Raw genomic sequence first — 16,946 nt, 5'->3', positions numbered from 1 at the left:
TGGGGTTTCATTTGCTCAGAGAAATAAAGAACGACTCGCGGGGGTGACTAAGACAAATTCCTCATTTTCATTATAGACTTGGAGGTGGAGTGTCTTCTCAGCGTTAGGGACCCCGAGGTTGGGTGGTAAGAGGTTCAGAGTCAGTCCTGCCCCACTTTGTGCCCACTGGTATTAGGGACGGTAGGGCTGCAAAGGTGAGCATCTCACTCGTCTAAGAGGTTCCTCCTTTCTTCTCTTCTCCCCCTCTTCCTCTCTGCCTACATCCCTCACCCAGTTGACTTGTCCTTATGTGAATGGGAGCCAGAAAACCTTGAGAACCTCGAACCAAACAGTGGTTTCTTCCTCGACGTGGACATGGCACAAGAGAAAATGGAACTAGACTTGGAGCTGCTGCCGAGTTCAACCACCACAGATGACATGCTGAAAAGATCCAACAGCGCCCCTTTGATCAATGGGCTTGGGTGAGCAAGCAGGGGGTAGTTGGCAAGAGGTGGGGAAAGTGACTTCTGATCGCATTCCCATGCCTTTCTCCATCGAGGTTCTACAGGTATCTCCCTTGTTCCCGCTGTCCGGAGATCTCACCCTCAGCCTTGGGGGAAGTGGGATGGGCTGGCCGGAGGGAGAGCGCACACCTACCCCGAGGTTGACACACATGTGAACCTGGACGTCCTCTTCTGACAGTCCACCAGGACCCAAAAGCAGCAACCTATTGGTGTGGAGCACGACTTTTTCTAACTTCACCCCATCTCTTACCCACTTCTTTGGAAGAAACTGAGCATTCCCCACCCTCGCCTCCAGATCTTCTGTGATGACTGTAATTTTCTGTCATTCTCTCAGCTGCTTTGTCTCCTCTGACCTTCACCTCCAGCAAATGGAAATGGTTGCCAAGCAAATAAGCTTGGACCTTTTTTACACCTAGTTTTTATTTGAACAAAAAGTTTAGATACCACAGAAACTTGATCTCCTAAATTTTGCATTCTCAATGGCCAACATTGCCCCCAACTTGGTTCTTGGGGGTGTGTGAAAAAATCCTGCTCTTTTTATGTATAAGCCACAGGTATAAGTACAAAAATTTCATGAGAATTTTCAAGAGGGAGTAATTGAGGGGGGGATATGTCAAAAACAGCTCCTTTAGAGGGCCGATAATGAAAAGCATAAGATTTAGAAACACTGTCCTAACTTAGGTTAACTATTTCCTGCACATATCCAAAAGTCTGGCATGACACATGCTTATAATTTCTTAAAATAGATTTTGAAAGTAAGATCCTAGATCTCACATCCCAGTATCATAAAGTTTTATCAGTATTGTAAGAATGTTTGAAAAATGCATTCACTCCCTGTGTTAGTAACTTTGTTCCTCCCTCTTGCTAGCATCGTTCTAATTGCTAGGTATCAATTAGATAAATCGCAACTGTTAGAAGTGAACTCAGAGACCAGATCTATCCTCCTTATTTAACGTATGAGGAAACTGAGGCCTATAAGTCTCTAAAATGACGTAGTAATAGAGCCAGTACTAGGAACCCGTATCTCCTGATTCCTAAGCTAGTGATTTGTCCACAACTAATCAACTTCTAAGATTTTGTTAAAGATTTGTTTTAGAGAGAGTGCAGGTGTGTGGGGGAGGAACAGAGGGAGAGGGAGAGAGCAACTCAAGCAGATTCTGTGATGAGCATGGAGTCCGACTCCGGGCTTGATCCCACGACCTGAGCCAAAACCAAGAGTCAGATGCTTCGCCAACTGCCCACCCAGGTGCCCCTCAACTTCTAAGCTTATTAACTCTAATCAAATGCAACTTTCTGGTCATTTGAGGTAAGGAAGAATATACTGTGCGAAAATAAAAGCAAACTAAGATTAACAAAAAAAAAAATACGTGATCTTTTTTAATAGGCAGAGAAAAGGGCAACAGTTGTGCATGTTGGGCTGAAAACAAGAACATTCTATAAATTCAGGATTGACTCTAATCCTGTTTTATGAAAACATGAATTGTTATGAACCTGCTCTGCTAGAAGGGAGAATGTTGGTTTTATTGGAAGCCTTTATGAAATGAAAAACACAAGATGCAAACAGTCCTAGAAGCAAGGAGAGTGATGGCAGGTATCCCTTCATGCTTTGTTTTGTTCTGCAAAGGACTTAAATTTTTTATTTTTATCATATTAGAGCATAGTTACAGTGTCAAATTGTGTAGCTTAAGCTCCTGATGAAGTGAAATTGGTACAGAAAGGTAAGAGGCAATTGCATATCTACCTAGTAGGAGTTAAAGGTAAAGAAACTGCAAGGTGAACCAAGTCCAGGGACTCTTGTCTCTCAAAAAGAGGTAGCATAACGATGATACACGACTTGCCTGAGGTCAGGGAACTTGGCCAAATGATCTCCTGAGGGCAGATTTTGTGCGGTTGTGGTCAGTTTAGGGTGTGGTCAGGGAAGCGAGAACAATTTAGAGTAGAATTACAGGACGCCTTAGTTGAATTCATGTTCACCTCCGTTCTTTTCGGTTGCATCTGTACACTGCTCACTTCCCTCACTTTCCCTTAACTGAACCTCTAATACTTGTTGCCTCACCTCTTTTGCTGCTCACTAAATAATTGTTGCACTTCTTTCAAGTAATTTTCCAATTTTGCTTGATGCTTCCTGTATATAAACACAATCTCTCTTGCACCAGCATTTGCAGAATTTGTTCGTTAAATATCAACTCTTTAATACAAGTATTACTGTTTTTGAAGAAGTTCCTGCATTGTTTTGTGTACATCGTGTATTAATAAAAACACCAATGTCAAAAGTTTTGAACCTCTTGGTTCTTTATCCTCTTTAGCCCTAGTCTACTTAGCTGACTTCACTACTGGTGTCAGTAACTTTGTTTAAAGGTAGTAGTTTTTGGTTTTGGTTTTGGATTTTTTTTGGGGGGGGAGGTCTTTCACTTCTCTGGCCTTAAGAGAATTAGAGAGTAAGTTCTGGGATTTCTGCCAGTGCCTTCCCCCTGTAAATACCTGTAGCCTGACCCTTCATTTAAACTCTTGGAAAGTCAAACTACTGCCTGTGGGTCAAATACAGCCTGCCACTTGATTTTGTAAATAAAGCTTTATTGGAACATAGCCATGCCCATTTGCTTACTTATATTGTCCATGGCCACTTTCCCACTAGAGTGGTAGAGCTGAGTAGTTGCCACAGAGATTGGATGTCCCACAAAGCCCAAAATACTTACTGTCTGGCCCTTTGCACAAGTTTGCCAACCATCTGTTTTATTAAATTCTTACAAACCTGGAAAGAGAATGGTGGCCATAGAGAATGATCGCTTTGCGAATATATAACTGGCATAACATACTGCAGTTTACATATTTAGACAGCTGCTTATTGATCATTTGATGTGGAACATTGAACATGTATCTAGTTATAGTGCCTTCACTTTTTCTAAGTGGTAGCACTTAACTCAATTGTGGGTATCACCTAGGAGTTTATGAATTCATGTTGAATGACTCCTACCAATTGAAATATATGTTTCCTCAATGATTTTTTTCAGTTGTAGTCTTATTAAAATTGACGGATAAAAATTTAGGGGAGAATGTAATTGCCAGCCTTAAGAATTACCCCCCATGTACAAAAAAGTAGAAATATGTAACTCATTAGTGTCCCTCTAACTTTCTTATAAGTGACTGCTAGAATCCATTTTTGTTCTTATAGGGGAAAATGACTGTAAAATGAAGTAAAACTTAGACCTACATATACACCTATCCTCTCATAAAATATTGAATTACTGCCTGTTATATACAAATTACCATGCTGCAAAGATGTATCTTGACTCAATAAGCTTGTAATTTAGTAGGGCAAATAAAAAATCAGAGGACTTAAAGATATGATAGAATAAGATCTATGCTTAGGGAGGGGAAGAAAGTGCTAGGGAGATTCAAAGAACGGAATAGGAAATGACAGCAGGATTGGTGAAGGATAAGGAAAATGTTCTTGGAGAGGAGAAATATGAGATGGGTCCTGATGGATTGAGAGGATGCAGATGGGAAGAGGGGAGCTAGAGAGCTGGGACAGCATTCCAAGTATATGGAACAAGCTTGGAGACAGAAAAACATAGGTGTATTTGAGAGCTGGTAAACTCTGCCTGGATCACTGGCTCCCAGATAGTTATCTGCTAACCAGTGCTGATCCTAGGTGACTTTTTCACTAACCCATGTTTTTAAAAAAGTGCAGAGTACTTAAATACATTGTGATGTAGTTGGCCAATTGTCCTTTCCTGGGCAGGACTGTACTTTATCCTAAGATTGTTAGTTATAATTTTTTAATACCAAAATGTCCTTTGATAAATGAAATGGTAGTGTTGGTAGATGGTGGGAATTTTTTAATGACCTTACTTGGCAAAAGAAAGATGATTAGCAACTGTATGTTTGTGCCAAGATTTTGTTTTGAAATTTTACTAGTCCATGAAATCCAAGAGTCTAGAGCTAAATGGTGGCAGGCGTTAAATGTCGTAATAAAGAACGTAACTGAATTCAGCTCACGATGAAAAGTTACTGAAAGTTGTGAGCAGGTATACTGCTGGAGGGAAAAAAGCGAGATGAAGGGAGAAATTAGACTATAGCAGAGTCCGCAGGAAAGTAAAAAGGCTTGGAACTGGTTTTTGGCAAGGAGCCTGAAAAGAATAAGATGGCTATAAGAGAGACCTAGCACCTGTTTGGATATAGCAAAAAAAAAAAAAAAAAAAAAAAAAAAAAAAAAAAAAAGAAATGTTAACATTGACCTCTTACTGTCACTGGGGAAACCTGGGTGAAAGGTACATGGGAACCCTCTGTATTTTTGCAACATCTTGTGAGTCTTAAACTGCTTCAAAATAAAAAGTTAAAACAAAAAGAAGACATAAAAAGGAAAAGACTTCTTCAGGGTCCCAAGCTTGTCAAATAGGGCCAAGGCACCATTCGCAGCCGAGGAAGATAAGCCCCCGCTTCAGCAGGCAACGGTTGCTTAGCTTGTCTCTTGTTGCCATGGGGAATGTGGCCCAGTGTGGACACAGCTTGCAAATTTTCAACAGAAGCTAGAAATCTGGAATCTGGATTCTTTATGTGAAACCTCTCAGCATTTCGAGTGTGTGCAGCCAACTTAAAAACATTTTAATACCGAGTAGGTCAAAAGAAACGTATCTGTGAATATCTCCGTTCTGTTGACTCCTGCTATTGATTATCCCTCTTGTTCGTGTGAAAACTTCAGAGTCGAGAGGGAATTGGGACTGCACATTGTAGCTTCAATCATAAATTTAAATCAGTTACAGGTTTACACAGAAAATGATGCATTTCCAGGGTCATGACAAATTATACTTATTCTTGGTAGCATGATTAGCGGTAAAGTGGCATGCTTGAGAATTCCTTCCCTTACATGGAGATTTGTTTAAGCTCAGCCAACTAATGCTTTGTGTGTGTGTGTGTGTGTGTGTGTGTGTGTGCTCTAATTTCTCCATCAGCACAGCTGTCTCCACAAAGAACCCATTTACATTAATGGCATTGCTGTTTAAGTATTTGAAATCTTATTTCTTTAAAAAAATTTTTTGTAATGGATTTCAAATGTTTTCTTTTTCTTCATAGTGATAACTCACAGGTGTTCCAAGCTGACACGTTAACAACTCCAAGAAATAACGCAATGCTTATGGCACAACATTGTCTGGTAAGAAAATGCTTGTAGCAGCCTCACTGGCCAAGACTTGTGCTATTGGTCTTAACTAGTGGTCCTCAAACTTGAGTGTGCACCTGGAAGGCTTGTTAAAACAGACTACTGGCCCTCAACCCCAGAGTTTCTGATTCTGGGGGTCTGGGGCGGGGCCTGAGAATTTGCATTTCCAACAAGTTCCCAATCTGAGAAACAGTGCTCTAAACATCACTGAAGGAAAAATAAATACGTTGACTACAGTTATGATTGCTTTGCTGCAGCTGCAGCAGAATTAACTTTTAAATCCCATCTGGATTTAACATTGAGATTTGTTTTTATGTATAAGACCATCTGGCTTCCAATTTTTAAAAGAACATTCTAATTTTGAGAGGAAAATTTGCAAGCTCTCCTAAGAGTAGTTTTTAGGCTTTTACTTCAACTTTTATCTCACATTTATCTTGAATTGAAAATAAGGTTTGTTTTTCATGGTGTTATAATGTAATCTCTAAATTATAACTCTTATCTACTAATTATCCTGTAAACATAGGAAATATTCTTGTAGATCAGTAAACCAAAACGAACAAATGATTCACTATATGAATCTTTTTATTGATGTGAAATTCATATAAGATACAGTTAACTATTTTAAAGTATACAATTCAGGGGCATTTAGTGCATTTACAGTGTTGTTCAGGTACCACCTCTCTTTTCTTTTGAAACGCAGACATCCTGGGGCGCCTGGTGGCTCAGTCTGTTGAGCATCTGATTCTTGATTTTGGCTCAGGTCCTGATCTCAGGGTCATGAGATCCAGTCCCATGTTGGCTTATGCTGCGCGTCGAGCCTGCTCGAGAGTCTCTCTCTGCCCCTCCCCCATTCTCCCTCTCAAAAAAAAAAAAAAAAAAAAACCCTCACATTCTTGTCTTGTTCCCTAGGTAGAAAGCTTTCAGTCTTTCATCATTGAGTATAATATTAGCTATAGGTTTTGGTAAATGCCCTTTGTTGTGTTAGGGAAATTCCTTTCTGTTCCTACTTGCTGAGTGTTTTTTATCATGAAAGCATGTTGAATTGTTTCAAATGCTTTCTGCATCTATTGAGATGATCATGTGTTTTTTTCCCCTCTGTTCTGTTAATATGATGCATTACACTGATTTTCTTATATTAAACCACCTTTGCATTCCTGGGATAAGTCCCACTTGGTTCTGTTGTACAATCTTTTTAATGTACTGTTAGATTTGGCTTGCTATTATTTGGTTGAGAATTTTTCCATCTGTATTCATAAGGGACATTTGTCTGTAGTTTTCTTGTAGTATCTTTGCTGGATTTGGTATCAGGGTAGTGCTGATCTCATAGAATGTTTTAGGAAATGTTCCTCTTCTTCTGTTTTTGGAAGAGTTTGAGTAGGATTGGTATTGATTCATCTTTAAATGTTTGGTAAAATTCACCAGTGAAGCCATATCCGGTCCTAGACTTTTCTTTGTTGGGAGGGCTTTGAAACAGATTGTCTTTGTACTTGTTTACAGATTTGTTGACATTTTCTCTTTCCTCTTGAGTCGGTTTGGTAATTTGTGTGTTTTTTAGGAATTTGTCCATTTCTTCTAGATTGTCTAATTTGTTGACATATAATTGTTCATAGATTTCTCTTACATGATTTTTTAGTGAAATGTTATAGCTTAGAACCCATTTTAAAATATTGCCTCCTAATCTTGAGACTGAATATTTTCTGGGGTGCCTGGGTGGTGTAGTCAGTTAAGCATCCAACTCGGTTTCAGCTCAGGTTGTGATCTTATGGGTCATGGGATCGAGCCCCATGCTAGGCTCTGCGCTCAGCATGGAGTCTGCTTGAGACTTTCTCTCCCTCGCCCTCTGCCCCTCCCCCCCACACTCTCTCTCTCTTTCTATCTCTAAAATAAATAAATAAATCTTTTAAAAAATTATTAAAGAAATTTGGGTATTTTCTTCTTTGTAGAATGGTATCTAATATTGTTTCCACAAATGCAATATTATACTGGGAAAAAATTAGAATTGTTCATTAAACAAATCTTCCTTCTTCCATTCACTCACTCATTTACTCATTCATTTAACAGTATTTATTATGCACTTGCTTGTCTATTGAAGACTTCCATACCTAGTCATTCTTCTTTTCTACTCAGCCAAGTCAACAAATATTTTTAGGAATCTCCTATGTATTAAGCCCTGATCTAGTTGCCAGAGAGATCTAACCTAGCATGAGGGGCTGAGGTAGGAAATGACCTCCCTTAGTTGAGATCTCACGGATGTGTAGGAGTTAGCTAGCTTGGGATACTAAACATTTAAAGAAGAATCAATACCAGTCCTACTCGAACTCTTCCAAAAATAGAAAAAGAGGAACATTTCCTAATGATCATAGGGGCAGACAAGATTCCAGGTTAAAAAAAAATGGCATGTGTGAAGGCCTGGAAACGAAAGGGAGTGTAGTGCGTCAAGAATAGAGTGTATAGAGAATTTGAAAGACATGCATTCTAGTCAGTGTGGAAGTAAAGACGAAGTGGTGAGAGATGAGATTGGAGATGTGGATTAGCGCAAGATCTCGTAGGGCCTTCCAAGGCATGCTAAAGATTTTTCACTTTGTCCTCCTAAGGTCAGTGTGAAGCCACTGAAGAATTCTAAGTCTGTGATTGACATGACCAGATCTGCATCTTTAAAAGATTACCCTGGCTGCAGAGTGGTAAGTAGATTGGAAACGGGCAAAAGGAGATGCAGAATGATCGCATAGGAGGCAAGTACAGTGACCCTGGCTACTGTGATGGCTGTGGACGTGGAGAAGAGTGTGAGATTCATGAGATATTTGAAAGGTAGAATCAATTGCTGATAGATTTGATGGAGGGCAGGCGATGGTGGTGGCAAAGATGACTACTAGCCCTCTGATTTGGGCCACTGATGGGCCTGTGGGGCCACAGAAGAGGGGAAACTTTGGCAAAAGAGTGGATTTAGAGGGGAAGGTAAGTTTAGTGTTGGACATGTTCAGTTTGAAGTTCTCTGGGATCTCTAAGTAGAGATGTTAGTTGTACTAGTTTAATCTCAGGATAGAGATCTGGGCTAGAGACACACATTTAGGCATCACCAGTAGATCCTTATTTAAAGCTATGGGAATGAATGATATGACCTATGGAGAGAGTATAAAAGGAAAAAAGAGGCTACAGGAAACAGCTTTAAAGATCACCGGTAGTACCATGAAAATACAAGGAAAAGTATTAAGTCATATGCTATCAAGTGGTCAAACATGATAAAAACTGAAAGGTGTCCTTTGAGTTACCAAAATGGAGATTATTAATGAATTTCTTATATTCGAAAGCAAGTTCCATGGAGACAGGGGTGGGGTGAGATGAAGCCAGATTGGACTGGGTTGAAGAATGCCTGAGAAGTGAGGGTCTATAAGTGGCATCGTATAGACTAGCCTGCTTATTCGCGTGCACGTTACCCTTTCTATGCCTTAATTTCCTCTTCAGCAAGATGGGAATGTGACAGTATCTGCCTCATAGGTTTGTTGAAGTGAGTACATTAATCAGTGTAAAATATCTCAAAAAAAAACTGGAAGAAAAAGAAAAAGAGAAAAACTTAGAGCACATAGCACAACAATGTGAATATACTTGACACCACGGCACTGGTACATTTAAACATGGTTAACATGGTAAATTTTATGTTATGTGTATTTTACCACAATCCGAAGGGAAAAAACTGTGGGGCACCTGGGTGGCTCAGTTGGTTAAGCACCTGCCTTTGACTCAGGTCATAATCCCAGGTTCCTGGGATTGAGCCCCGCATCGGGCTCCTTGCTCAGCAGGGAGCCTGCTTCTCCCTCTCCCTCTGTCCCTCCCCCCTGCTCGTGCTCACGTGCTCTCTCTCTCTCAAATAAATAAATAAAATCTTTAAAAATTTTAAAAAATGCTTATAGCATATAAAAAATCAACATAAAGCACTCAGCACAGCACTGACACATACTAAGTGCTCAGTAAGTACTAGATGTGCTATTAGCAATAGTGTATATAGAGAGCAAACATGTACCTGGCAGTTTTTTAAATGCATAATTTTTCTTAGGAATTCTAGGCTCTTAATTTGCATAAGGTTCAATTTAATATAATACATGTTTCAAACAAACCATCTTATAGAACGGTTGTGTTTGGCAGAACTGACATCATTAACACTGACTTGATGGGAGTTTCAAGACTTATCGGTTTAGCTGCTGTAACAGCATAATGCGTAGGCTTTTATTTTGCTCGAAGTATTACTTCTTTATTATTGTAAGACTTACGTAGGTTGATACTTGCTTTCAGGATAAATAGGCTGAATTGTCTGGCAGAATGACATGATAATTAGAATGCTTTTGGCAGAAGTAACAAAATCCTGATATATCACGTTACAAAATAGAAACATCAGTCTTGAAAGAATACACATATTGTTAAGTGATAACATGAATTCTGAGTGTAAGGGTCCTTTCCCCTACTAGACTGTCCTTAAAATTGGTGCTGCAGGAACCTAGAGTAGCCAGAGTCATAGAGACAGAAAGTAGAATGATGGTTGCCAGGGGCTGGGGTGGGGGTGGAATGAGAAGGGTTTAATGGGTATAGAGTTTTGGTTTTGCAAGATGAAAAGAATTCTGGAGATTGGTTGTACAGCAGTATGAATATACTTAACACTACTGAACCGTACACTTAAAATGGTTAAGATGGCAAATTTCATGTATATTTTATCACAATTAAATCTTTTCAAAACGAGGACTGCTTTTCATGTATTTCAATGTAGGTAAAAATGTCTTCAAAAAATTTACAGTGGTAGAGGGCATTGAAGAACCACGGGTGCCATTTAACACAGAGATAAGATGCACATTTCCAGTCCTTGTAAAAATCTGCTCTCTCACAATTATTTTCTTAATTAAGCTCCAATATTTTTCTCCGCACTCTCGGAAAATCACTCCACCCCACTTCCGGTGAGCAAAAACCCGAGGCCCTCTTCTGACCATGGGGACCATCCCTTTCCCTGATTTTCCCTTCGCTGTATCTCCTAAGAACTCCAGGGTTGGCGTGCCTGTTCCCCACTCTTCCACTAGGAATTCTCTTCCTGGCACCTCTGTTGTATTTGGGGGCGGCCACATCTCTTCTCCATCTCCACCCCCTCCTACTCCAAGAAAAGCAGGAGAAATGTTTCATCTTCCTGTCAGAAAGGGTTGTGCTCCTCTTAAGCAATTTGTCCCTTTTAACTTTATGGCTACTGATATTTATCTGATTAGGTTTTGCTTTTCACGTGGCAACTACAAACTAAATTTAATTTATGGCCCACCCAGCACTGAGTGTATAATACATTCCTGGCCCTGCATTACTCTCTGTCTTGCTAGCCTACATTCAATTCATGTTCAGGATCAGTCGTTGCAGGAACTAGGCAGAGGCATTGGTAAACATGGCATACAGCTCCTGCTCAGGATTGTCCAAGTGCTTTATCTCTAGTAACTACAGAAGGAATGGGTTCAAAATAGCAAACGTAGTAAAGTTAAAATTCTTTTCAAAGAATTTAATGTCTTTACGATATTAGTTTTCTGTGGTTTCTCTTTTTAAAAAGATTTTATTTATTTATTTGACGGGGGGGGGGTGGAGAAAGAGAACAAGCAGGGGAATGGCAAGCAGAGAGAGAGGGAGAAACAGACTCCCACCGAGCAACAAGCCTGATGCAGGGCTTGAACCCAGGACCTTGGGATCATGACCTGGACTAAAGGCAGACACTTAACTGACTGAGCCACCCAGGGAGCCTTATGGGTTCTGTTTTAAATGGAACTAAGCTTGATCTTTCCTATCCTAATTCCTTCATTGAAGATAATGCTTGGGAGTCTGCTTCACCCAGCATGCTCCCCAATGCCCCTACTCCTCCCCACTCCCATGACCTTGTTCCTTGGTGCTGGTACTCTTGCTTCCTCCCAAGGACTCCCCTCCCCTCCTAGAGTGTGAGAAAAAGGCACACTGAGAAACTTACATAAAAGACACCAGTGAGGTTTATTGATATCTCAGAAAGTGCTTTGTTTCTGTTTTAATACTTTGTTTCATGTAGAAAAATTATCTAGGGGGGCGCCTGGGTGGCTCAGTCATTAAGCATCTGCCTTCGGCCCAGGGCATGATCCTGGCGTTCCGGGATCCAGCCCCACGTCAGGCTCCTCCGCTGGGAGCCTGCTTCTTCCTCTCCCACTCCCACTGCTTGTGTTCCCTCTCTCACTGGCTGTCTCTCTCTCTCTGTCGAATGAATAAATAAAATCCTGAAAAAAAAAGAAAAATTATCTAGGGACGCCTGGGTGGCTCAGCCAGTTAAGTGTCTGCCTTCGGGTCAGATTATGATCCCAGGGATTAAGCGCATCGGGCTCCTTGCTCAGCCAGGAGCCTGCTTCTCCCTTGCCTGCTTTGCCCCCCTGCTTGTGCTCTCTCTCTCTCTCTCTCTCTCTCTGACAAATAAATAAATAAAATCTTTAAAAAAAGATTTTTTTTAAGATTTTATTTATTTGACAGAGAGACAGCCAGCGAGAGAGGGAACACAAGCAGGGAGAGTAGGAGAGGAAGAAGCAGGCTCCCAGCCGAGCAGGGAGCCCAATGCGGGGCTCAATCCCAGAACCCTGGGATCACGTCCTAAGCTGAAGGCAGACGCTTAATGACTGAGCCACCCAGGCGTCCCTAAAAAATATTTTTTTAAAAAAGAAAAATTATCTAAGGTAATTCCCTTGCAAACACAACCTGTAGTGCTTAACCTGTGGGAGATTATTTTCCAGAAGCCTTCTTTTCTCCAATTAATTTTCCGTGTTATTCCTAAAAAATCAGCCAAGTCCAATATTGAATCCACATTTTATGGCTTATGATTCTATAGCTCAAGTTCAAATCCTCCCTTCCCCAGACATTTCATACTACATTCCTGTTGATCTCATCTATTTTAGTCAAGGCATTCTTCTCAGGATTTCCTAGATAAAGTTTTCCAATAGGAATTCTAAACCTTTTCCTGAAACTAACCAGTTCCTTCCCATCCCTTAGATTTCAATTAAAGATAATCTCTTCCAGGAAATCTTGCATAGTTAGTTTAGGACAGTTTGCCACACCATGCAATTCTCTTCTTTTGTTTTTTATAACATGTCATAGTAATACAGCTAAAGTACCATAATTTCCTTATGTAGAGCATATGTATATATTTAAGTTCAGGTTAGCATGTCTTTCCACTTAGGGTGTTTCACATTTTATATTGTGAACTTTCTGGGCATTTGAATGATAACAATATGAGTATCAGTAGCATGAATTAAATGTATTGAAATTCTGTTTGTTCAAAAGATGTGTGTGTGTGTGCATGTGTATTTAGTGTTTTTTTTTTAAGGGAAAACCTACATTTTTCAGATTTGGTGCATGTCACTGTGTAACAGCTTCTCAGTGCTCAATGCTAATAAAGGGAAGCATTGGGGGAGAATATCCCAAACTGTGGATAAATCACAATGTTTTCTACTTGCTTTGGCAAGTAGATTGTTTTAAAGTATGCTTTAAGAATGGCCATACAATTTTTTAAATTAATAATAATATCTCATGTTGGAGAGATAGAAGAAAATTGACATTCTCGTACACTGCTAGAAAGTAAATTTGTATAAGCTTCTGGAGGGCAATTTGGCAATGTGTATCAACGGCATTGTGACCCAGAAATTCCATCTCTGAATTTCTTCTAAAGAATTCATTAAGGATATGTGCAAAGGTTAGCTTAAAGGTTGTTATCACAGCATTATTTATGAGTGAGCAAAAAAATGTGGCAACAATATGAATGGTTAGGGAATAGGTTAAATGAATGAGCTTTCATTATCTGTGTTTGAATCCCAGTTCTAGCAATTACTAGCTGTATGAACTTGAACAAGTTGTCTAATTTCTCTGGCCCTCAGTTTTCTAACCTTTAAAACGGGGACAATAACAATGTCTACGTCATGGGGTAGTTGTGAGAATTGAGTGAGATAAGATGTGCCTGGCACATAATGAGTGCTTCTTATTATGGTACATTCATATAATCTAATATTCAGCCTTTAAAAATGGTGTTGCACGTGGGGTGCCTGCCTGGCTCAGTCGGTAGAGTATGTGACTCTTAATCTCAGGGTCATGAGTTCAAGCCCCACATTGGACGTAGAGCCTGCTTAAAATAAAAATTTTTTAAAACCACACAAATAAAATGGTGTTACAGGTGAATTTTAATATGGAAAGATATGTGGAATGTATTAAGTTATTTTTGTTTTGTTTCTACAGTAAAAATTCAGTTCATTCGTCTGTTTATAACACAATACACAAGAAGCAAAGTGTTTCACGTCATAGATTTCACTTCCAAGTCCTTGAACTGTTCATTTCTTTGGCTAAAAGGAGAGAAAAGTGGGGAAAGCCAGGCAGTGCCTAGGCAACTAAAATAAAGTAGGAGTGGGGGGCAACGCTAACGTCATCCTCACAGGGATGGGCACAAGGGGTTGCTGGTCGCAAGCTGATTTTCTAGAACTGGTAGCTGGGAGCACAGGAGCACCACGTGGACCCTCGCACTTCATTCCGCTCTGCCCCACACAACAGCACCTTCTGGTAGTTGCCCTCAAATGTCTTCCTGGATGTGGTAGTACAGGGACGTGCCATACTTTCTCTTGAATTCAGACCGAATTTTTAACATGTCCCCTTCCTTCACTGTGATTCTAATCAGGACCTTATCATGAGCCCCCTTACCTTCATGGAATCACACAGTCAGTCATCAAAATAGGGCAGCTTGTTCTGAATACACCGGACCAGGCTCAGAAAAGCATTTTCCAGGTCTCTCTTGACCTTCTCCTTGATCATAAGGGCTGTCGCTCTTATACCTTTCAAATTCTTTCTGGATGTGATACACACTAGCTCGGTCATGATGCTGATGATCCCCTTGGGAACATCAGTTCCTTTCCTCTTCACTCCAGCATTAGAAATCATAGGCATCTAGGGTCAAACAATTCATAATCCATGACAGCGCCATCCTCCACGCTTCTACCCTTTGCAAGGACAACCGTCAGCTTGCAGAAGCCACCAGATGTGTTGGAAACAATGTTCAGTGAGGGAGTCCTCATCAGTCCTCAGCACCTTCATGGGAGAGGGTTTCAGCTTGGAAGCCTCATACTGAGCAGATGTTTTCACTAGGCCCCAAATCACCTTCTCCAGGTGGCCAGGCAGCCAGGCAAGGCTGAGTTCAATGCTGATGCAAATTCCTTTTTGGTCCTTGTCTGGTAGGTGAAGGCAGTATCCTGTCTCATTGCTGTAGTTGGCCAACATGTTGATGACAGTGACCTCATCCACACCGTTTGCCTTGATGCCGTTTCAATGTTCAAAGCATTACACTTGACATCAAAGTTGGTGTATGTTTTGACTGGCCTGTATGCATTTGAGGGTGTAGAGTAGTCACCCTCCAAGTGGAGTTTGCACAGAATTCGTGAACAGTGGACATTTTGATAGATGCTGGCCCATAAGCTGAAAGCTGCAGGCATCCCCGGATGCAGAGCCAGAATGTATTAAATTATAAGGGAAAAAAATGGGGCGCCTGGGTGGCTCAGTTGGTTGAGCATCCAACTCTTGGTTTTGGCTCAGGTCATGATCTCAAGGTCATGAGATCAAGCCCTGTGTCAGGCTCTACGCTCAGCACGGATTCTCCCTGAGAGATTCTCTCTCCCTCTCCCTCCCCCTCTGCTCTTCCCCTCACTCACGTGCTCTCTCTCAAATAAATAAAATCCAAAAAAAAATTGTAAAGAAAAAAATACCCAAACTGCAAAACAGTATGTGCGGTAGGATCCAGGTCTGGGAAAAGAAACACTGAGATATTTGCTTTGGTCATCTCTGGATGGTGGGTGTTGCTGGGTTTTTTTCCCATTAATTATGTTTTATACTGTGCATGTATTGCTTTATAATGAGAAAAAAGTAAGTCAGTTTCTGTTGGAAAAAAAAGATCAGCATGAACAGGTGGAGCACACAGGGTTTTTAAGGCAGTGGAACTACGATACTGTAATGATGGATATGCGTCATTATACATATGTCCAAACCTGTAGAATGTATAACATGAAGAGTGAACTCTGATGTAAACTATGAACTTGGGGTGGTAATGACATGTCAATGTAGGTTCATCTGTTATAACAATTTACCACTTTTGTTCAGCTTTTGATAGTGGGGGAGGCTCTGCTTATGTGAGAGCAGAGGAAATCTTTGTACCTTCCACTCAATTTTGCTGTGAACATAAAACTGATCTAAAAAATAAAGTCTATTAAAAGTAAATTAATTAAAAGATCAGATGGGAAAAAGAATAAAGAATGCTGGGTGGTAAGGAATAGGTAGCCAAGTCTTACAAAGCTACCATATATAATTCTAGTTATTGTTTATATGTCATTAAACATTGAATTCTAGAAATACTTAATGATGGTGGTGATAATGATGGTAGTGGCAGTAATAGTTACCATTTACTGAGCACATACTATGTGCTGGCGCTATGTGACACATATTACATGCATTATCACCATTATCATATTTCATACAAATAGACGCTTGAAAGAGAAACTCTTGTTACATCGTTCATAGCACTATTCCATATAGCAACAAATCGTATGTCCAATATATCCCTTTTATGCAAGTTTTGTGGAGATAAGTTTGTTGACTTTTGTGAAAAGGGTCAGCCAATAGCCTTATTGATTTGAATTAGGAATTTATTTTTTTTAACTATATATATATATTTTTTTTGAGAGAGAGAGAGAGGGTGTGTGTGTGTGTGTGTGTGTGTGTGTGAGAGAGAGAGAGAGAGAGAGAGAGCGGGGGAGAGGCAGAGGGAGAGATATTCCTAAGCAGGCTCCCCTCTCAGCACAGAGCCCAACACGGGGTCCGATCTCACAACCCTGAGATCGTGACCTGAGCCAAAATCAAGAGTTGGATGCTTAACCTACTGAACCACCGAGGCGCCCTGAATTAGGAATTTTCTTGAACTGTCAACCCTGGAACACGATTAGTACAGGCTAGTCTGAATTTCTGGCCAGTCAGCAGTTATTAGCTGTCTGATACCTCCTTCTTCATACCTATGCACTGGATAGAGCCTGAACCAGGCTCAGGGCCGATTAATATGTGAGTGTGTCTCTTCCAAAGGTAAAGAGACAGTGCTGTTGGCTATAATCTGCTCATCTGTGTACCAAAGTAGATCATTTCGCCACACTTGAATTTTTTATTTTTAGTGTGGCATTCAAGCCTTTTCAGCATCTTCACCCTCTTGACCTCAGAATCTTCTATCCCTCCAGAGACACCTCACATTG

General features: G+C 40.5%; 1 protein-coding gene and 1 pseudogene across 1 annotated transcript in view; one reads left to right on the top strand and one right to left on the bottom strand.

Annotated features, from left to right (window-relative positions):
• The window catches only part of LOC113271010 (P2R1A-PPP2R2A-interacting phosphatase regulator 1), a 48,023-nt gene that overhangs the window by 102 nt on the left and 30,975 nt on the right, over positions 1 to 16,946 (top strand). Inside the window, exons 2-4 of the mRNA XM_026520672.4 lie at positions 275 to 461; positions 5,577 to 5,655; positions 8,256 to 8,342. Of these exons, the coding sequence (XP_026376457.3) occupies positions 355 to 461; positions 5,577 to 5,655; positions 8,256 to 8,342 (273 nt within the window). The 5' untranslated portion in view covers positions 275 to 354. The remainder of the gene's footprint in view (positions 1 to 274; positions 462 to 5,576; positions 5,656 to 8,255; positions 8,343 to 16,946) is intronic.
• On the bottom strand, positions 14,143 to 15,764 carry LOC113270903 (annexin A2-like; annotated as a pseudogene).

Source organism: Ursus arctos, chromosome X (assembly GCF_023065955.2).
Source record: "Ursus arctos isolate Adak ecotype North America chromosome X, UrsArc2.0, whole genome shotgun sequence".
In the NCBI taxonomy this organism is placed as follows: Eukaryota; Metazoa; Chordata; class Mammalia; order Carnivora; family Ursidae; genus Ursus; species Ursus arctos.
This window is presented reverse-complemented; position numbering and strand designations above follow the sequence as displayed.